This window comes from Alosa pseudoharengus, unplaced genomic scaffold (genome assembly GCF_046254945.1).
Source record: "Alosa pseudoharengus isolate Yale_2024_CS ecotype anadromous, Long Island Sound unplaced genomic scaffold, YU_APseudo_1.1 YU_APseudo_1.1_scf_16, whole genome shotgun sequence".
In the NCBI taxonomy this organism is placed as follows: Eukaryota; Metazoa; Chordata; class Actinopteri; order Clupeiformes; family Clupeidae; genus Alosa; species Alosa pseudoharengus.
This window is the reverse complement of record NW_027468630.1, coordinates 20,111,768-20,134,383: the sequence shown is the minus strand read 5'-3', so window position 1 is coordinate 20,134,383 and position 22,616 is coordinate 20,111,768. Positions and strand designations below refer to the sequence as shown.

Here is a 22,616-nt window from a genome sequence, read left to right as displayed (position 1 = left end):
CATGCTCCCTTTGAAGAGTATTTTTAGTATTTTCAAAATACAAAATTACAGTATTTTATTTTGATACATGGCGTGGTACTGTATTTTGTAGTTTATTTTGATACACTTAAAATGATTGTATTTTATATTTTATTTTAAAATACATTTTGATGTATTTTTGCCTATCCCTGGGCACAGATTCAAAAACAATGTTCAACAAAACTGTTCCTAAGCGCTAACCTGGTGAAATGATTTGTTATAGGTTATGAAATGTGAAATAACAACATTTTACTTGTTGTTTTAATGTCTAAACATTGACAACTGATTTTGAAATGATGCAGAAAAAGAACAGAAATGCTGCCAATAAAGTCTAATGGTGAACCTGCCTTGATCTTTGGAGGTTCCCCAGTCAAAAGCCGCTATCCAGGTGTGTGTGTGTGTCCTGTCATCGGCGCTCCACCATAATCAATCATGCAGCATCTGCAGCCACGACCATGACCACAGTAGAGCTCTTTGTGTGAATGTCTGTGTGTGAGAGTGTGCATGTGTCTGTGAGTGTCTTTCTGTGTGTGTGTGTGTGTGTGTGTGCATGCTTGCCAGTGTTGAACAGTCCAACTATATCCAGGAGTGGTTTTCGGTACATCTCTCTCTCTCTCTCTCTCAGTTTCACCCCACGGGATTATTTCCAACTATATCCAGGAGTGGTTTTCGGTACATCTCTCTCTAAGTTTCACCCCAGGGGATACGATATGAGTACAAGTAGCCTACAGTCACAGTGCCACCAGTGAGCTCTATCTGCATGCTTTTAGTGAGACTCTTTTAGCTGTCAGTGCAAGGTACACAAGCACTGGGTGCTAACAAGCACTTGGAGCTAATTATTTCGAGTTCATTCTATGAAGCAGGTGAGGACAGCCCAATTTATGCACAGCCTTTCACCGACCAAAATATGTATCTGAAAACCGAGTTGAGCTGAACGCCCCTTGACAGAACCTGCTTTGTGAGGGACAGTGCGGCAGGCCAGTGGGAGCTCATCCTCCGCACAGGGTGCTTATTCATCGTGTGTTTGCCAGTCGGACTTGTCACAGTCGCCCCGGTCGTTGGGAGAGCACTCAAATCTGTTTGCTGAGGTATAGCTGTCTACCAAGCGCAGCCAACAGAGAAAAGAGCATCTACTCAGCATCTAGCAAGGTGACTTTATCTTTACTGTATACAACCACCGCCTGAAATAGCAGAAGCTATGTATGGCTACACTTTGTTCCTTTTATAAGCCAGTGCTTCTCAGTAGTCACTACTTCTCTGTACCCATTTTGGAATATGCTCATTGTCTTCAGTTCACCCCCCTGCAAGAACAGGTTTAAACCAGTCTAATCAGGTTTGGCTGTGTGTGTGTGTGTGTGTGTCCTTCCAGGGGACTGCATGAAATGATGACCACCTGAAATAAAAAGCCTTTTTCCAAGTGAGAATGAAAGGCGATTATTTAGCTTGGTGCTGAGCTCTGTTGATCTGACATCCTCTGATGCCAGCTGCAAAGCGACCCCCTACCAGTAAGATATCCAACCAGGGGCCTGTTCTCTTGTTTCATGTTTAATGGCTTATGTACAATAAGGTAGCTTATATACACATGCAGTGAGATTTTTTTTAAGAAATCACACAATAAATAAGATCTATATTTTACAACTCTTACAAACTGTAGCTCATTGCATAATAGTAAACACAATCATGCGGGTTGTGTTATTAAAACAAAAAACAGTTTTTCTTAAAGGTGCTGTTTTCATTGCTCTAAGATAAAAACACTTGTAGACTGCAATTGTGGTAATTCTATATATCTCAATATTCCCTTATCAAAAAATATTGTTAATGTCATTTTCCAATGTTTTGCTTCATTTCTTGTATTGAATTTGCTTAAATTGTTCAGTCTATGAAAATACAAATGTGTATATTAAGACTATCTGAGCTGACAATCAAGGTCTATAAAACACAGTAGTAGGGAATACTATATTTTTTAGATGGATCCAGAATGACCTCAACATTGTTACTTTAGGAGCATTTTTATGACAACAATAGGAGGATTTTTATGACAACAATAGCTGAAAACAACACCTTTAGCTCCACTTGAAAGAAATGGTGTGAAACCATTTCATAAAGGCATTATAACAAAATGCATTATAATCCACCATTAGATTTCTACTTTCATTAAAGCTTAAAACTCTTCATGGTCTCCCCCAACATTGACCTCTCCTACACACCTTCCCTCTGTGGTTTACAGTCCACAAAGGCTGTCAAAGGCTGTCTATCTGTCTGCCTCACTCTCTCTCTCACACACACACACACACACGCACATACACACACACACACACACACGCACATACACACACACACACACACACACACACACACACACACACACACACATACACACACACACGCATAGGCATATCTCCTTTGGGCAGATGGACTTGTTGTGTTGTGTCGTGACGCAGGGTCACACAGTCCCTGCTGTCAGTTTCAGGCTCCCGAGTGTCATTGTCCTCTAATGCTCCCTCTCGCTCTGGTCCAGCCAGCCCTTCAAGACCCTGTCACCGGCATCCACCACCCGTCGCCCAGACAACCACCACATGTGCCTCTGACAGACTCCCCAGGACCCTGGAGCCCGCAGCTCCAGCGATGGTGGGCAGGGCCCATGTAGCCCCCCCCCCACACACGGGACGAGGGAGCGGGTGGATGCTGATGTCAGAGCTGCCAAGCCCCGCAGCTCCCAGGAACACTGAGGCCTGTGAGCGCCGTGAGTCCCCCGGAGCCGGAGCTGGGGGGGGAGGGGAGGGGGGGGGGGCGCATCGCACAACGGCTACCTTCTTTTGCGCATGCTGGTCTCCAGGCTTCCGAGCTTCTCGTAGGACTGGTAGAAGACTTCCAGCTCTCCAGCTCCCCAGCCCCGCCAGACAGCCAGGCACCACTCCATGTTTTCATTGCGAAAGCCACACACAACAGTGTCCTTTGCAACCAGCGCGGCCTCCACCAGCAATCTAGAAAAAGACGAAGAGAGGGAGAGAGAGGGTTAGAGAGGGAGAGAGGGGGAGAGAGAGGGTTAGAGAGAGGGAGAGTGAGAGAGAGAGAGAGATTGTCAGGGAGAGAGAGAGAGAGGGAGGGAGAGAGAGTGCAAAAGAGGGAGAGTGTAAACCAGGGCATGTCTTTATCCGCAGAACTGGACGTGTGGACTCTTCCTAGAAATGTTTAGACTTTTTCTGAGAAGCTTTTCCCTCGAAGGGCAGCGAGGCCGTTAAATGCACTGCTTGTCCAGTTTGCAGCTGCCCCATGAAAAAAGGGGAGGATTATTCTGTATCATGAAGCTGGAATGCATGAGAAACGAGCATCCCAAACAAGATCAGTGCCATCAGCCCCAGCAATCTACCATGTCTTCATCTTCAAACGCATCAAACAGCCGGCGTAATAGATAATGTTTAGTCTATTAAGTCAGACATGTGTACATACAATTCCAAGATTTATACATTTAAACATTAAACTGTTGGCTATTTTGAGGTCAATAAACGCTTAGCTTGTCAAGCATTTCAAGATGAGGCAATTCAATTCATGGCCCATATGGTCATAAGAAGACTCTTCTCCTCTCCATCTCGTCTTGACAGAGAGAGGGAGTTTGACCTCCAAAATGACCCTGGCGAGGCCGTGCCCATGACACAGGTGTGCGGTGACATATGGGGCTCTGCAGCGAGGGCGTGGGCAGCTGCCCTGTGTGGCCTTTTACGACCCCCGTGTCCATATGAAAACGCCAGCACCTCCACCAGCGGGCTCCCTGCTCTCAGGAGGAGAACAGCTGGCCTCAGCCTTTTACTGAAATAATTACAGAGCGTGGGGAACCCGTTAACCGCATGATGAATGATCTCTCGGTGCTTTATTGAAGCTGAATCAGCAAATTAATATCTAAACCCCCCCCCAGTCTCTTTCCCCCCTGCGCCGGGTGGCCTAGGAGCTGCGCTGTGCTGCACGGAGCTGGACTGAGGGCGTTAGTGGACGGAGGCGTTGACCTCGACGGCTAAGAAGCTCGGCCGTGGCGCAAGAGTGAAAATGTCACGGAGCTGAGTGTTTGACATCAGCGCAGCGCAGGCAGGCGAGAGGCTGTCCTACATTTCAAGTGATGTAATTACTTCTGAATCCATTTGCTCCACATTCCCCTGTCTGTGGTCTGGGCTGTAAAAAAAAAGCACTGTGAGAAAGGGAGGCCACCCACGAGAGAAACCCCTGCCCTCACTAATGCACTGACGCTAGGGTCCTGGGTGACCCCCTTTAACCAATCTCCACCACCACTGTACACACATACACACACACACACACACACACACACACACACACACACCATTCACCACAATGCACCATGCGGGTTTTATTGCTGATTAAGAAGGAAAAAAAAGGCTGACGCACAAATCCCCGTCTAATTATGCTTCAGGTGCCAGGCAGAGAGGCCATGCTTGTGTGTGGAACGGCGGCCATGCTTGCCCCTAGCTGGGAGACTTCTCGGAGCAGGCTGTGGAGCACCCTGACGGCTACATACTCTCCGACAGAGGCAGAGGGAAAGAGCGAGAGAGGCATGGAGAAGAGAGGGAGGAGAGATAGAGAGAGGGAGGAGAGACGGAGAGCTCACCCATGTTGCGGTGTTCCTGGGGCACTGAGCACGGCGATGACGCGGCCTCTGAGCAGACCAGCATTCTCCTGGACCTCGATCACCATGATGTCCCCTCCACGCCTGTCACACACACACACGCACACGCACACACACACACCACGTACACAACACACACAACACACACAACACACACACACACACACACACACACACACACCATTATTCCACAACCACATCCCATCCAGCTCAGTTTCACTCCATATTCCTTCAGCCAAATCCCTGCATCAGCCTAATCAGAGCCAGCTGTGTCACTACACCGGTCCTCTCTGATGTCCGGTCCACCCGGTCCATATTTCTGCAGAACTCTGTACCACCTCTGCGTGACTGGACTTTAGACCTTTGACCTTCAGACTGTGTTAATGGGGGGGGAATTACCTGGGGACCCACACGGTGTCGCTGACGGGCAGGAGAGTGAGGGCCTGTAGGTGGGGCGAGGAGTGGTTCTGGGCGGGGGTCTCGGGGGGCTCCTGCGTCTCGGTGGTGGGTGAGGGGAGTGGGGCGGAGGTCGTCTCTCTGTCGTCCGGCCGCTGCTCGGCGTCCTCGGTGTCGGTGGAGAAGGGCATGCTGGTGGTGCTGGCCAGCGAGCTCAGGGCACCCGAGCTGGACCGTTCGAGGTCCGCGTCCGTGTCACCGTCCGCCGGCTCTGAGAAGAAGCCCGACGTGGACACGGAGCAGTAGTCCGTCAGCGAGTCGTCCCGTCGGAGGATCTGCGTCCCCGCCTCGTCGCTGTGCATGACCACCACAGGGCTGCCCACATGGGGATCCTCCTCTTCCTCCTCTTCCTCCTCCTCTGGGCTGTCCCCATCCGACACCTGACGTGGGGTTGTCATCGTCTGCCCTGCTGGCCTCTGGACGGGGAACACGTCCCGTAGCGGGCTGGCGTCCCCGCAGTGGTAGCTGGCGCACTGCTGGTAACTGCGGACGTGGTACATGAGGAGCGTGTTGGTCAGGTCGTCCAGGCACCACACGGCCTCGTCCACCCAGCAGCTCGGCGAGGAGACCAGGGACACCACGCAGGACGGCGGCTGGTACGGGTCCAGCCGCCGGACGGCCTGCAGGCTGGGGCACTGAATGACCAGGACGCCGGGCCCGTTGGAGTACCAGAGCTCGGCGCCCCCACGCACCAGCGCCATGCAGCGCACCGGGTAGGGCTTCTGCCGCGGGTCAGTGTCCTTCAGGCCGAACTCGGACTTGTTGAGGGAGTGCGAGCAGAGGTACGTCTCTCCGTCCGTGGGCATGTCGTCCACCAGCGTGTGCACGGACACCAGGCCGTCGGCCATCCCCACAAACACCAACGGGAGAGACTGTGTCAGGGCAGAGAGGGGGGGGAGAGAGACAGGGAGAGAGTAGAGGAGAGAGAGAGAAACAGGGAGAGAGAGAGAGACAGGGAGAGAGGGAGAGGGAAGGAGAGAGGGAGAGACAGGGAGAGAGTAGAGGAGAGAGAGAAAGAGAAACAGGGAGAGAGACAGGGAGAGAGTAGAGGACAGAGAGAGAGAAACAGGGAGAGAGAGAGAGACAGGGAGAGAGGGAGAGGGAAGGAGAGAGGGAGAGACAGAGAGAGAGTAGAGGAGAGAGAGAAAGAGAAACAGGGAGAGAGAGAGACAGGGAGAGAGTAGAGGAGAGAGAGAGAGAAACAGGGAGAGAGAGAGACAGGGAGAGAGGGAGAGGGAAGGAGAGAGGGAGAGACAGAGAGAGAGTAGAGGAGAGAGAGAGAGAGAGAGAGAGAGAAACAGGGAGAGAGTAGAGGAGAGAGAGAGAGAGAGAAACAGGGAGAGAGACAGGGAGAGAGTAGAGGAGAGAGAGAGAGAAACAGGGAGAGAGAGAGAGAGAGAGACAGGGAGAGAGGGAGAGGGAAGGCGAGAGGGAGAGACAGGGAGAGATGGAGGGGAGAGAGAGAGAGAAACAGGGAGAGGGAAGGGTAATTTGAGCGAGAATTCTCTTTACTTTGGCAATTTCCTATGATTTATTCAGTTTTTTAACTATTACTATTACAAATAGACTCCGGGTTTCTGTGTGTATTCTATGCATACGTGCACAGATCAAAAGCTCTTAGTCAATTAGTAAGCACACGTTCTACACAACGCACACAGTAAAAGAAATGTAATCATCAAATCCACAGTACAAACATTTATGCAAGCTTATGTAAACAAATTTAAACAGGCATGAAAAAACATTACTTTATGCTCGGGACAACCGCAGACTATACATGGGAAATTGGTTTTGAGTGTTACCCTCCTGTTACACACTCAGTGTCTTTCCATGGGTTTTACTCCTGACAGATGGTCTTCGTAGATGAAAAACATTTGGGATATTATGTCATCTTAAGCACAGTCTACACCCCAAACACACACACACACGGCAAATTATCAACCACCAGGCTTTTAGGCTTTATGCCTCTTATGACCTGATGGCCTTTTCTGGTCTCTTCTCCCCGGCCTGCCCCACTGACTGACCCTTCTTCGGGCGACGCAACATCAAAGAGCTGCAGGTCTGCCCGTAAGTGCATGTTTACAGGAGAAGGATGGCGAGCTGAAGCCCGAGCTCTGTCATTGTGTCAGCGCTGAAGGTTGTGCAGGAGACATCAGTCTTAGTGCGGGAGAGAGGGAACACCTGGAGCCTCTAACGGCATGGACTTCAAAAGAAGAGAGGAGAAGAGGGCTGAAGGGGTGGAGGGGGGGGGAGTGGCCTTGCAGGCAAATTTCCTGTGGCACCTCATAAAACTACGACTTTCCCACAGTGGCTGATTAAAGGCGGGGAAGCTTGAGCACAGATAAATTGTAGACGCAGAGGTGTCAGATAATAAATGCCTAACCACAAATGGGGGAGAGTGGGTGAGCAAACACAAAGCACTCTTGTCAAACCACAGATTTTCAAATACAATAACTAAGCTAACAACTCAGCCTAGTTATGGTATTTCAACAATGACATGCAGAAAGATTACAATGTAAAGAGACCATAAAATCATATATGATTTGAACACACACACTGACAAGTCATGTAAAGTCAATGCAAGGCACTTTTATCTCGAGAGCATATCTAAAGGAGCTATGTGGAATTCTGTCGGATTTCGAGTTTTCTTGAACGCAGCCACATCATGGAACTTCCTCATTGACTTGAATTGTATTTAATACAGAGGCACACATGGTACAACATGGCTGGATTGCATGCTAACTTCGGTGGGTATCTGAACTACACTGACCATAGATGTTGTTGACATGATGTCTAAGTGGTTGTTTCTTCACATTCTGTTGCTTTTTCTAGGTAATTTCTGAATGTTTTTAACAAACAAACAAAAACAAACAAACAAAAACAAAAACAGGACAGTTCCCCAAAGTGCTTTCGAGCTCAGAGTGGGCTAAGTTGTCACCTGGGGGTTTCTCCAAAACTAGGGAATCTCTTCAAAACTGAAATAGCTACATTATGTGACAAGTCCTGAGTCACCATCTTGCTTGCTTTTAGTCAAGGTCACATGAAACTGAGCTTAGCACGATTTCCCCATATTTCTAAATTAAAAATATGGTGTGCCATGTTTCATGTGATAAACCTTTGTTAACCGTGAGTATTTACATTATTATCCATCCTATGATTTGAGGTGTTAGTAGTGTGTAATTTGATGTGTTTACTAGTCTTAAAGGAACCGTATGTAAGAAATGTATTTCAATTAATCATAAAATGGCCCTGATATGTCACTAGACATTAAGAAATCATGTTCATTTCAAATACTTATATCACTGACAACAGTAGTCCGGCCAGCATATTGTCATTTAAAAAGTGAAGTTGCAGCCCTCAACTGATGTTGATGTTGTGTTTTGTCATGTCATGTTGTGTTTTGGCCTGATGCGCCACCCTCCACCTATCTACTAATCACAAAGTCAGTAGTGCTTCGGCATCCGGGTTGGCAACCTCGAGTCAGGGGGGAGGGGGAGGGGATACACCGCTCTACAGTAATTTGAAAGTGATTGCAGTACCAGTTTTGGCCACAATCTTACATATGGTTCCTTTAAGTTGAACTAACCTTACAATTTAACCCTAGTCATTAGTGAATTTAAGGCAAGCTGTCACAGGGCCTAGAGTGCAAGTTGGCACATATGTTGTGTTGTCTATTCAAAGCCCTGACAGATTTTCTCCCCTAAACTGGAGATGTGACTGGTAGGGCACATCACAACGTTCGTGGTCATTTACTTTGGTGTACTGCAAACTGGTGTAGCCAAGCCCTCCTACTGTATGTGCACATAGAGAGAAAGAAAGAGAAAGCCAAAAGAGAAGAAAGTGTCTAGTTTGGTAAAGAGAATGAGGGCAACAAAGCCCTGTATTAAACATGACATTAGACTAAACATCCCAATGACTCAACCGATGAGAAGTATTTCTGCCTTGTGAAATAGCCAAACAGCCAAAGGAGACTTGGATTCAACGCATGGGATGCAACAAATGGCCCATGGTGGCTACCTTGAGATAGGCCATCTATGTTTGACAGAATTATGACTTTGAATAATGCGGTCAAAATGTGGTCAAAATTACTCCAAGACAACTGGTGTGAGACCGCTGCTTTATTCACGATACCGGGAGACTGTTTACCCGACAGCAAATGTCAAGTAACAATCCCACACATCTGTGGGTGAAGCCAGTTCTTATACCCTTAACACACACCCCCATGGAAAATCATAAGAAACGTCCCCCCAACAATGATCCATCCATCTAGTTAATATTAACAAAGTTAAGGATGTTACAAAACCTCTTAACCTTCTAATGGCCTAGGCCATGTTTGTGCCCTTGGGGTGAAGACAATCAGACACCCTACAGCAAACAGTCTTTTCACTCTCTGCAAATTTCCAGAGGAAGACTTTCAATGACACAGGGGTTATCTTAACATTCCTAAGTTAAAGGATGGTAACCAGATTTCACTACATATATGTAACTTATCCTAAAACATGTAATTCAATGAGAAACATATAACAATTATCCCTCAAGCACAGCATAGATTTAACTCATTAAATGCCAAGCTGTTTTCGGGAGCTTTGTCCTAAAGTGCCAGCAATCTAGACCATTGTTGATGATTTTTGTACAGCCACAGCATATTCTGTGTTATAGCTATGAACACATACAATGGCTCGATTAAAAGGTGAGACTTTAAGCTCTCGGTGGGTGCAAACCGTGTATTTCTACACGCCTCTGTTCCTGAGAAATCCCAAGCTAAACAGTGGCTAGTTTTCATCAAAATCGCTGTTTTTTTCTAGAAATGGAGATATAGGCCTAACGTCTTTCATGAAATATGAAGTGTTGCCTGTTACTTACTTGTGTAAACTTTCCGGGAAGTGATTAGCGAGACTGCCACCTAGTGATAGACCCACGAAAATGGCCTGGTTTTGACCTGACGTGCATGCGTCACTGATTCGACCCAAAGCGGCAACCGAGTTATGATAAAATGTCCAGATAAAATGTCCAGATTGTGCGTTTTCATGAGTTTTCGATCGTCATATATTTCATTTCCATTCATCACAGAGTTCCCAAAATCACATAATAAGGTGTGTCTAGTTTCGTAATTTTTAAAAAAAAGCTAAAAACGTAATATTACGTTTTTTGCACTCAACGCATGGGAAGGAAAAACATAATATATTACGTTTTTGGCACTCAATGAGTTAAGTGTTAATTTAAGTGCACTGAAATACTATATAATACATTAAATATGAAATATATTATGCTGATGATATACAAAGCAACTTTTTGAGCAATGTTGCTGGGCAATGTTACTGAATACTGTTGTTTGGGCAACAAATGTTCTTTTTCAGGAGAACTTTAAGCATCATCATCAGAATTCATGAAAGCAGTTATACAGTATTATACGGCAGCTCAGCAGCACTGCTCAAAAATGCCTGATGTATCATCATGGCCTTCACAACTTGTACAATGTTTTTCATCAAGCTCTAACCTTTGCCGTCATTGTGAGATTTTATAAAGAAAGACAAATGTGTGTCAACACACCCGGCTCTGCCCTGCGTGAATCTTTACCTCTTTCTGGGCAGGTGCGAGGAAAAGGCAGGTCACGATGGCGGGGAAGGAGAGGCTCTTCTGGGGCTGCCTGAGTGGACACATCTCCTTCAGACTGTAGATCAGAACCTCCTGCTCCTGCCGGGACAACACAGCACACACACACACACACACACATGCTCAGCGGCCATCCTTTCAGCTGACTTCACACACTTCACAACTTCCACGAGGGCATAAAATAACGCTGTGGGATCACGTCAAATCCACATTAGGCTACACAGCCCGTGATGGCGCGCACACACACAGCGGGGTGGTTTGGACTAAAAACAGCCTCGTCTGCTCCAAACCGCCATCACGCTGAGGTGCGCGCTTGGGGCTGCTGCCAAAGCCAAAACATTCCTCCACATATTATATAGGTATCCCTCAATAGGGTTTCCACGGTAACATTCCTACAGAGAGGAAACATAAACTCAGGGCAGGAGTTGGGGTGGGGTGGGGTGGGGGTAGGGTAGGGGAGAGTTTTCTTTTCTGCATTTCTTTTCCCTCCCAGAGGCCTACCTCGGTCGCCGTCCACAGAGTGTTCTCCATCTTCAACTGACAGCTGAGCTTTGCTCCCGGGCAGGGCATGCGCTTCACTTCCACTTGACCTTTAGCCAGATTCACCACAGTGTAGTTCCTACAACAGGACACAGCAATGACCACAGACGCACTCAAATGGCAGATGTGTCTCCGCTCGCTGGACAATGACCTCGCTCAGAGGTGGCACTTCACCCTTGACCCCTTTGCACCGGTCAGTCTTGTTGGCCTTTGAACAAGTTGCCACGGGAACGCCTACACGGTTTTTTAAAAGGAAGTGAGAATAGATGGTGCCTGTGGGAATGCTCGTTGAGGTCGTCTGTAGCACAGGAAATTGCACATTGATTGTGCTGACTGATTACCTCCCTACCTCCCTTGTGAAGAACATAAAACAGTATTTACATTTCACTGCTAGAGTCCATCACTCTCATTGTTCTGATCCCTGCAGAGCGCTTTTTATTGACTGAAGAGTCTATCATGACTTTAAAGGACACTAACACACGACTTCAGTCGTAGCCCAGACAAAGCCATCGGTCTGCTGATCCCTCCCTAGGTAGAGTGGGCCACCGCAGCTGGTCAGCTGTGCCTTTGGTGTCAGCACTTGGCAGGGGAGCCAGGCTGGAGTCGTAATTGCAAACACACCTGCGGCGCGAGATAAAAGCAGATTTTTTATTATGTCGAAATGATCTCCGAGCGCCCGCCCCACCCCCACCCCCCGCACCGTGCAGAGGGCTGCGACGAGAACAAAATAGCAATTACTCATGCCACCTGGGAGTAATCTGCCCAGATCGGCCACACTGCACCTCCATTCATCTTCCCCCTGCCGCCTTAAACACAGCCTGCATGTGTCTTTCAAATGGTAATGGTAGACAACGCAACAGCAATAGTGCTACAAGTGAGTGTATAGAGAGTGCTGCTGTTCTGCAATTCATATTTAAATAGGTCTACTAAACAGGAAGTAATTTCAGTGTGGAGAGGCATTTATGTCAAAACAGGAACCTACAGCGTGTCATCAGCTGATGTGAAATGATAACAGTTCACGAGTACCCACAAGATAATCTGTGACACACACACAAGTCCTTCCTCTTGGAGGTAATTGTACAGGAAACCAGAGCAATATGTTGTGGTATTGGTAGTGAAGATACAACTAAGTTATTACTGTAAACCTCTCATCTGCAAACATGTTGCTCCAACATAAGGATCTTTCTTAAGAACTAACAGCTGCTTTACTGGTACACATCTGAACAACACCTGTACATTTAATCTGTTTTTCAACCCACACACACAAATACTCTCTCACACTCTCTCTCTCTCTCTCTCTCTCTCTCTCTCTCTCTCTCTCTCTCTCTCTCTCTCTCTCTCTCTCCTCTCTCTCTCTCTCTCTCTCTCTCTCTCTCTCTCTCTCTCTCTCTCTCTCTCTCTCTCTCTCTCTCTCTCTCTCTCTCTCTCTCTCACACACACACACACACACAGATCCTCACCTGTCGTCCATCTCTCCGTCCCAGAAGACTGCGCTCTGGCCCTGCTGAGAGGACAGGAAGAGCTGGCGGTGTCTCTCGCAGGCCAGCAGGTACCTGCAGCAGGGGAAGCTGGGCTCCTGCATATGCCTCAGCAGTGGCATGGCCAGGGGGCGCTGTAACAGCAAAACACACACACACACACACACACACGTCAGCTACACCGCACCGCGCCGCACCACACCAGCCCACTGAAAGAAAGTGCCATTTACAAATGCAATCCTCAAATTTGTATTAGGTTTCACTAAGCAAATCAAATGCCACCAGTCCCATTCGTACCAGTCACCTCTGCCCCCAGCCCCCCCCCCCCCCCCCACCCCCACCCCATGTATACAGCTAGGGCTGTTTGTGAACACCAGTCTTCTCAAGTTCAAATGTTAAATGGACAGCTAAAGGACCGTAAAGAACAATTTGCTAAATCTGACTAAAAGCGTCTGGGATTAGAGTCACGGACCGCACCATTAAGTTAGATGTATTTAATCATTTCCACCACTTGGACAGAGGGCAGTCCTCTAGTAAATGCAGCTGTCTCGTGGGGAAAGTGTGTTTTTATGGTCATGCCTTTTGTGCCTGTAAAAGACTCATCACAGGTGCCTCACTAAATTCTCCTCCATCTATCACGACTGTATAATGAGGTCATTACCGTGGCTGGCCATTCATTTAGCTGACGGAGGCGGTGACAATTTACAGCTGTGGAGGCACATACATTAACGACTGCAAATTACTCTAATAGATTAACTGCTTCAGGGCTGACAGGAGGCATATTATACAGGTATGTAGACAGGGGAGGGACAGGGTTTGAACAGTGACCAGCCAGATGACAGGGCTTTATCATGGGCCTCAGGCCGCCCCTGCAGCATCATGGGAGTTGGAGTCTTCTCTTTCCCTCTCCCTCTCTGTCTCACCTTCTCTGGTTTGGTGTCCCAGCACTCCAGCATAAGGGCCTGTAGGCAGTAGAACTGGACCTCCTCGGGGCTGCCCAGCACTGGCCGGATACCCTTGGACAGCTTCTTGGCGATCTGCAGCTGGTGATGGCCCAGAGCCGGCCGCCGGCCCGACAGCAGCTCGTACAGAACCATGCCGTAGGAGAACATATCCACCTGTGGACAAGGGGAAAGAGAGACGGAGAAGAAGAGGGAGGGAGAGAGGGAGGGAGGGAGAGAGGGAGGGAGAAAGAGAGGGAGGGAGGGAGGGAAGGGAGAGAGAGAGAGGGAGGGGGAGAGGAAATGAGTGAGTCAGGGAAAAAAGGGGGGAAGGGGGGGGGCAGACCTACATTTGTAGTTCCTGGAACACACGAGTCAACATTTGCACTGGGGTCTTGATATGATGGGGGATATGATGGCAGAAGTTATGCAATGGAAACGCGAGCGAGGAGAAACAGAGCACCCCTGTGCTGGCACCCTCCCCCATCTCTGAATGGCCATGTCGTCTGCTCAATGGATCTTGCACAGTGCCGGGGTTATTTTTAGACATAACAAACCCACCAAAAATACACTAAAACAGATCTGCCCTTGGACCAGCGTGGTTTGCTGAAGTCATGGCGCCGGAAGCCTCCATCACTATCAAAGCATGTGAAACACGCAGGAAATCTACGCTTGGGTCAACAGCCAGCCTGAGAGAGGAGATCGTTACATTCATATAAGGCAGCCTTCCTTCTGCACCCTCATTCCAGCTGTATCCGTTTACACAGACCGCAGCCTCGACCTCAATCGGCCAAACAACTGGGCGATATGGGTCCAGGACCAGTGGCCAGCTTGGCCTATTGGCATGGGAGGATTTATTGGGTCCATAACATCTCTGTGCAGGCAGGGCTGGCTTTCCAGTGCAGGCAGTTTTGTGCCGCGGGGAGATTTAGGTTCCAGTAAAAAAATAAATAAAACAGCCCATGCTGAGCGGGTGGATCTCCAAGTCCGACTTCATACGAGTCCATTAAAACAGACGCCATCAAAAGGCCACTTACTCGGGGGAGGAAGGGAGGAGGAGGAGGAGAAACATGGGCCAGGAACTGAGAGAGAATAAGGGAGAGAAGGAGGGAGAGAGGGAATGAGGGAGGGAGGGAGCGCTTGTCATGTTCCTCTCATCTGCAGTAGCTCAGTGTTGAGCGAGACCGGGCCAGCGGAGCTGAGTCAGCACTGACCGCAATATATGATCTACCCAGAATCAGTCCCAGACATGACACGTACAACAGGGCCTTTACGGCGTGGCACAAAGACGTAATTTTGAAAAAAATAGGGGAAGGACAACACGACTGCAGAGGGTGCTGAGGGTGATGAGCCATCAACCACAAGGAGTCACCCAGTAAACCACAGCAAGGACAGTACAAAGGCAACGACACAGTAAATGTCTTGTGCAATGTGGCTCTGAGGTTGAGCAACTGGAGTCCCACAGCACACAGCACTAATTATGACAGCAACACAGACACTTTCATCTCCAGAGATGACTCTCTCAGATCTGTGGGAATACTAATCCCTAGCTTGCTGTTGACACCTTTTTTTGTTCAAGCCCGCAGAGAAAAAAGAGCAGTTTCAAAAGATGTAGTAAGATTAAAACTAATTGTTTTGTTAAAGGTCAAACCTAACAGAAATGTGTAAAGCTCGGGGCTTGAAAGGAATCGCCAGCAGAATGATGATGAGGTAACAGTGAGAGTCGGTACCTATTTATCCATGTTGTGTAAACGGGGCTAGTGCCAGTTTGTACCTTTTCATCGTAGACGATCCCTGGTCGGATCTCCGGAGCCTGGTATCCTGGCGTTCCCTCCACGCCCAGAGCCCCCTCGTGGAACGACAGCCTCGATATCCCATAATCCGACAGTTTGACGTTCACCGGGTCGAGCACCTCCAGGGACCACACCAGGATATTGTCGGACTTGAGGTCACAGAAGATGATGTTCTTCCTGTGCAGGTAGGCCAGTCCGGCGGCGATCTGGTAGGCCGCTTTAAAGGTCAGCATGTGGCCCAGCGGCATGAACTGGGTGCCTGAGAGGAGACGCACGAGTCAGAAGCCACGAATCACTGACCACAGAAATGGAGCAAGACAGGACGGGCACGGTCAGTGGAGGAGAGCAGACCGGCCTGGATAAACAATCACACGCGCTGCTCTCTGGACAGACACTCATAAAGTGAACAACACTGGATGGGAAACTTTTAATGTTAGTCCGCGAGACATTAGCTAGGTCACTCACCAGACTTGGGAGACTCTGGTAAGGCCTACCACATATTCCACAGACTCTGACTCTGTCTCAGATGTCGTACTTCCGTCAGTACATTTGAATGAAGTTCCTTGTGTGCACTGTGTGCTTATTCGCGTAGTGCGTACATTTCAACAGAATAGTGTTGTGCACTTAACGGAAAAGACGATTGCAACATTTAAATATAACTTTATTGGTGTCCTCTATTGGACAGTGACCTGGTCGTCCTGTGTCAAAACATGAAGAGTTTTCCACTGTCGCTGCTCCAGCTTCCTCAACTTGGATTATCACCAGTTTGAAATTGCTCCCTCCCTTTCAACCAAGATGGCATCCAATGGCATCCGTTCCACACTCAACTTTTTGACCGTTATGAGTTCACCATCCGGAGGACTTGCATTGCACTTTGTGTCATCAGAATTGTCAGTGGAATGCACTCATGCACTCAAATTAAGTATTATTTAGTACAGAAGTACGCAGTGCACATGTTCTATCCATACATTAATGCACCTGAATCAAATTAGCACAACTAACAAATTAGCATCACTAATTAGCAGATCTACCTGGATGAAAGTGCACAGAGAGAACAAAAGGTAAAACTTTTGCTTTCTGAAGCTGGCGTTTTCCAGTTCTGTAACGTGGCTTGTAGCGTTGGGTCTTTAATATGCTGCTGCTTGGATAGACCTTTTTTGACATAATAGGGCAAGCACAGGTGTTACTAAATACCTTAATGAAGTCTCTGTTCAATTTAGGTGTAGCATAATCAGAACCATAATTAATCTCATTAGTAACACCTGGGCCTGCCATACAGTACATGCCAAAAATGGCTTCTGTAAAGAAGGTTCATGGTAGGAGGACTTCTGTTCTCTGAAGCCAGAGTTCTCCACTTGCTTGGATTGGCGCAGTGGGTGCCAGGTGTGTGTGTGTATGTGTGTGTGTCTGTGTGTGTGTGTGTGTGTGTCTGTGTGTGTGTGTGTGTGTGTGTATGTGTGTGTGTGTGTCTGTGTGTGTGTGTGTGTGTGTGTGTGTGTGTGTGTGTGTGTGTGTGTGTGTGTGTGTGTGTGTGTGTGTGTGTGTGTGTGTGTGTGTGTGTGTCCTGTCCTACCTTTGGCGCGTTCCTCCAGCACGGTGTTGAGGCTGCCCAGTGGGGCCAGCTGCAGGACGAAGCAGAGAGGGTGGATGCTGATGCCCAGCAGGGGCACGATGCAGGGGTGCTGCAGCGAGTGCAGCATACTGGCCTCCTGGCGGAACTCGGAGAAGCTCCGCGACGCGTCCATCGACTGCAGGTGCTTGATCATCGTGTCTGAGAGAATCCACGGAGAGACAAATAGAGGGACGAATAGAGACAGAAGGAGAGGGTGAGTGTATGTGGGCATGGAACATCAATAACAGTGTGTGTGTGTTTTGTGTGTGTATGTGTGTGTGTGAGAGAGCGAGGGAGCATCAATAACAGTAAGTGTGTTTTGTGTGTGTATGTGTGTGTGTGAGAGAGCGAGAGAGAGAGAAACACACACACACACACAGAGAGATGGAGAGAAAGAGAGGAAGGGATTTACAGATACAACAAAACTCAAGGGTATGAAAGAGCAGAAGTCAAATAGCAAGAACAAACTAAAAAAAAAGAGTGGATATATTCATGTGACCTTGAACCAGAGTGTCGACTTCCTCCCAAAATGGCACTTTCGCTCTCTCTCGTTTTAAAGTCATCTGATCAATACGCTCTGCCCGGCTCTCTTGCCCGAGGCGATCGACAGTCAGCCGATCCCGCAGGTCCACAATAAAAAAAAAACAAGGGCATCTGCTCCCGGCAACGAGTCGATCAGTTACGACCCGCTCGGTGCGCATCTAAAATGGAGCCCCTCTTCCAATCTCCAGAGCCGGCCCTTGGCAACTCTCTGATTTACGGTCCGAGCCCTTTTTAACGATTTGGTTACAGAGAGGTGCTTACATCCCACCGTGCCGAGGTCACGCGTTGCGGTAATAAACTCTAATGAGCGGTGTTGCGTTTCAGGCCCCGCTGCGCGAGAGTCGCATGCTGCACGCCGCCTCTGCGCTAGGCCCCGTGTTGCGGATGCCGGCTCGGGCTAATTGAGTTAAACAGAGGCGCCAGTCAGGTTGGTTCGGACGAGGCCAGCTTAACCCCCCCCCAGCCCCCCCCCCCCCCCCCCCCCCCCACCTCCGCTCCACCTGGCCCCGGGCCTTGACCTCGAGCATGAGAGATGGAGACGGCGCAGAGTATCAAGGGCTGATTTACGTCCTCATCGTATGCGAGATGATAACGGCTAATGCACAACGCCACCGTACCTTTCTCCAGGAACTCTCCTCAATCCTACTCCATCCTGACCTGACTAATGTGCTTCTCTGCTGAACAGCAAACCTGGTGTGCTGGTGTTTCAGTGTCCACATTGAGCCACAGGAATAAATTACTTGTTCTTGACTGACATGTGAAGACTACCGTATGCTGTTTGTTGTCTGGCTGTCTGTAGAATAGGAGAGAGGGAAAAAAAGCCTCTGACAATCCTCTGCCGAAGAAGCTGACACCCACTCATGTTTTGAGTCTTCAGGGAATGCAAGGGTGACAGGCAAGGTTACCAAAGGTCATACTCATTCTCACCACAGCAAGTCACTGGTGTGGAATTGTACATATTTATAGAGAAACGACCTCCAGAACAACCCTCTATAACAACAGGGTCTACAGGAAGACAGAACAGCACAGAATTGTATTTTTGCACCATTCACAACCAATGTCTGCAGTGCTTGGTTTTGCATAGCTCTGTGGTGAGGTGCTGAGAATGGGGTATGGAAGTAGAAACAACAAACAAGAAGTTACCATTAAAAAAGGGCATTCTCTTGACAAGGACCCAGTGCCTCCAAGAGAGAGAGGGAGAGAGAAGGAGAGGGAGAGGGAGAGAAAGAAAGAAAGAAAGAAAGAGAGAGAGAGAGAGAGAGAGAGAGAGAGAGAGAGAGTGAGTAATATCCTACTGTTAAAATGAAACACTTGACCTTGTCCTTCAGTGGGGAAACCTGCTAAAAACAGAATATGTACAAAATTCAACAATATATGATACTTTTACCCCCCCTCCCCATCAGAGTAAATTCTGCAGACTTAGCAGAGCAACCTAGCCTGGGTGCCATTCCGAACTTAGTCCCGCCCACAACATTTGAGGTCGGGAAGTTCGGTCTGGCATTGCTCCATTGTGGACTAAGTATGCTCGCCCTAGATCGGGAGGACCAATCAAATCGGGCTTTACGATGATAGACAGGTGAGCAACAGCGCCTGGTCTATCACGTCATCTGAGCGCGCTTAGATTAGGCTTATGTTTGAAACAAAAACGCTGTGGCTAAGGATACATGGCTTTTAAGACCCCATATGGAAAATGCATATTATTTAATGAGGTTTTATCACTAAAAAACGATTATTTCTGAAAACTTTGGCCAAAGTTGAGATGTGGGAAAACTCGTGGTTTCACTTTCATCAAGGGAAAACAGCGCTGTTGCATTGTGACATGTTCCCTCGTTAGTTTGAAATCTCTGATTGACCACCTGTTCGAGGGATTTGCGACAGCCTTTCCCAGCTGTTTAACATGTTTGTAGCATATCAGTGTTCAACAGAATTATTTTTAAAAACGGAGGGGATATAGGCTATCAGTTTTTTCCTAATAGCCTACCCTACTACGTATCTCTTAGATTTCGCTAATGAGTGTTGTAGGCTAGAAGTTATTGACGGCGCTAACTTTTACTAAAGACCAGAAAACAATGTTAAGGCATTTGTGGAGAAGAAGGATGGTTCGTGTGTTTTCTTTCCTCTGATTGGTTAGGTCTATCCAATAGAGTACCGAAGCCATGACGTATCGTTGCCAAGGCAGCAATTTCACTGGATCTAAACAAATCAATCTAACCATTGAAATCACCATTAGCGGTGGCTTTCTTAATCTATTTCAATAATTTTACAACGTTTCTAAGATGTTAGTATATTTTTTTACACTGTAGGAATCACATACTACAACATATATTCATACCAACACGATCAAATTTGTGACTACAGAGTTTTATTTTAGCATGGGTTTCCTCCGTAAAAGAGACCTGCATGTAACTTCACAGCATGGTTAAAATCCTTAAATTCATGCACGTATTTTGGCTTTATTTTTTAAGCAAAAAACGTCACTCTTAACAGCTGCCAGTCTTTGAGGTGACGTGAAATATCCACTGGAATTTTGTTTTCTTTCTATTACACCTGCCAGGGAATCCGTGTTATGTGGCTAAGCTGCTGCCTAGCAGGTAAAACACGTTTAAATGGATATATTTATTTTTATTAGCTAGAAATGATGCCTGTCTACATTCAATGCTATTTATGCCACTTCGAAATTTTGTTTAGATCCAGTGATTCTGCCTTCATGGAAACGCTACGTCACACTTCAGGACTCTATTGAGTGAAGAGGCATTCCCCCCCTGTATCGGTTGAAACACGCCCCATAATTATGTCCCAATGGAGCAGTATCAGACTCATATTCTGACTAGAATTGAGTATGACTATGTCAGGCTAAGAGCAACCAAGTCATGCTACAAAATCTTTAATAGCATTCTCATAGACGGGCCTACATTTCCCCTTGCCTTCAGCTATAAATGACAACAAAGTCAGAGTACACAACACGTTGCAGCCCATCCGGAGGGAGGGATGGCAGTAAAAAAAAAACACTCTTGCCTTTGGAACGAGGCGCTGTCTGCTGGCGGCCTGAGACGGAGGAAATAAAGGTCGACGGGAGTGTTATGACTCGCAGACGATGAAACAGCTTGGAGAGAGGCATTAGGCAATCTCAAACCGTCTAATTACCCCCACACTGACACCGCCTGAGGTGGGGGCTGTGAGTTAGCGCTGGCTGTCCACTGCCGCTGCAGATGATGCATTAGGGCTCCCTGTTTCTTCAGGGGCCGCCGCGGTTTATGAAGGATGACAAAGAAATGCAGGAGCCTTCGTTAATGCTGACCGCGACAACAAATCTCGGCGCAACACGGCGTCGAGAGGCAACCGCGAGGACACGGAGTGGACCTTGCAGCTATCTCTGTCTGTTAAATCTCATCAAGCCTGCGGAGAAGTGCTGAGTGGGCACTCTTCGACCTCATCGGGCGACAACATCCTGTTTACAGTCATCAAACCAAACAACCCCGTTTAATCCGGCCAACAAACTCGACAAACTTCTGGCAACAAACAACGGAAGGACTCCCATAAACTCCAAAGCAGTGTCTGACCTCACGTTAAAAGATTAGCTTAATTCCAATGATAAATAGAAGCAATCCTGAAGATAACCGCGCACAGTAAAAAACATATTTCTCAGTATCAGAACATAAACACTCCTACACACGGTGGTATTCAGGGAGCCATGGAGGCATTTAGGGGGAGATGGTAAACAAGGCAGTAAATCCAGTGAGGATTAAACTCTAGCCTCCCTTCTGATCCCGGGAATGATGTCCTTCACAGAGGGAGCGCAGCTCAAGCTGATATGCAACCCCTGCCATGTGGTGGCGGTTTGACCTTTGACCTCTGCTCGGGATGTGATGCGGTTGTTTACCTGTGCCACTGCAGAAGGACTGCTGACGGCACTTCTTGAAGTGAAAGCGCTTGATGGCGACGGGCTGCCCCCTGTACTTGGCCCTGTAGATGATGGTTCCGCTGCCGCCCTGTCCCAGGATGTCCTGCTCCTCCTCGCTGTAGTCCAGCTCGCTCTTCACCAGGAACAGCCTGCACACACACACACACACACACACACACACACACACACACACACACACACACACACACACACACACACACACAGAGGCTCATCAGCGACACACAACACTACAAAGTAACAGCACAGTCCACCCACTGTGTGAATATAGCACACAAATGGAGAGCGGCAGCTCACATGCTCCTTATTAAATACACACACACGTCCACTCACACGAGAACAAAGTACACAGCAACCACACAGCACATGCACACCACCATCACTCTTACAGACATGAACACCAACACACAGCAGAACAAGAAATGGCCAACATATTCACTTATTCAAACAAAGACACACGCACACAACAGCACTGGCTACCCCAGAATATCCTCAAAAATGTCCTTACAAATACACATGCACATTTACCCACCCACCCACCCACCCACCCACACACACACACACACACACACATACACACACACATTCATGTGCAGGATAGCACACCACACTATAAGGCCAAAACCACATGCTATGAACACACACAATGCAGTTTTTATAACAAGACACATCCGTTCCATCCATTTTATAAGACACATCCGTTCCACACACACAGCGCTGTCTGCACGCCCAACCAAATGTTATGTGACACACTGTTCACGTGTCAAACACAGCCTGGCCTGATCGCCTGTCCTTTCCCTCCACAACAGCACATGTTTCATATGCACTCCGCACCAAGACGTGCCTCCAATCTAAATTTCCGCCTATATACTGCACTTCCCATCAGTAGGAAACATATGCATCACATATGTGTTGCCTACAGGCTCATCCTATTGTTTGACTATATATCCACATTGGCATGCACTTATCGTTCACTCCATCTCCTGCTCACTATGATCTCTCCTACTCCAGACCATGGAGTTCTTTCATCGTGGATTTTATATGACAGAGAGATAATAAACACCTCTGTTCCT

General features: G+C 47.9%; 1 protein-coding gene across 4 annotated transcripts in view; it reads right to left on the bottom strand.

Moving 5' to 3' along the window:
- Positions 1-1,483: 1,483 nt before the first annotated feature.
- Positions 1,484-22,616, bottom strand: part of lrrk1 (leucine-rich repeat kinase 1) — a 57,405-nt gene continuing 36,272 nt past the window's right edge. The window contains exons 24-34 of one of the 4 annotated variants that reach the window (XM_076287378.1): positions 21,505-21,674; positions 18,920-18,964; positions 17,043-17,240; positions 15,451-15,728; positions 13,659-13,853; positions 12,718-12,869; positions 11,219-11,336; positions 10,682-10,798; positions 5,051-5,979; positions 4,634-4,735; positions 1,484-3,002 (exon numbers count right to left, since the gene is read on the bottom strand). In XM_076287378.1, the coding sequence (XP_076143493.1) occupies positions 2,825-3,002; positions 4,634-4,735; positions 5,051-5,979; positions 10,682-10,798; positions 11,219-11,336; positions 12,718-12,869; positions 13,659-13,853; positions 15,451-15,728; positions 17,043-17,240; positions 18,920-18,964; positions 21,505-21,674 (2,482 nt within the window). In that variant the 3' untranslated portion in view covers positions 1,484-2,824. The remainder of the gene's footprint in view (positions 3,003-4,633; positions 4,736-5,050; positions 5,980-10,681; positions 10,799-11,218; positions 11,337-12,717; positions 12,870-13,658; positions 13,854-15,450; positions 15,729-17,042; positions 17,241-18,919; positions 18,965-21,504; positions 21,675-22,616) is intronic. The other 3 variants (XM_076287375.1, XM_076287376.1, XM_076287377.1) reach the window with 3 other exon arrangements.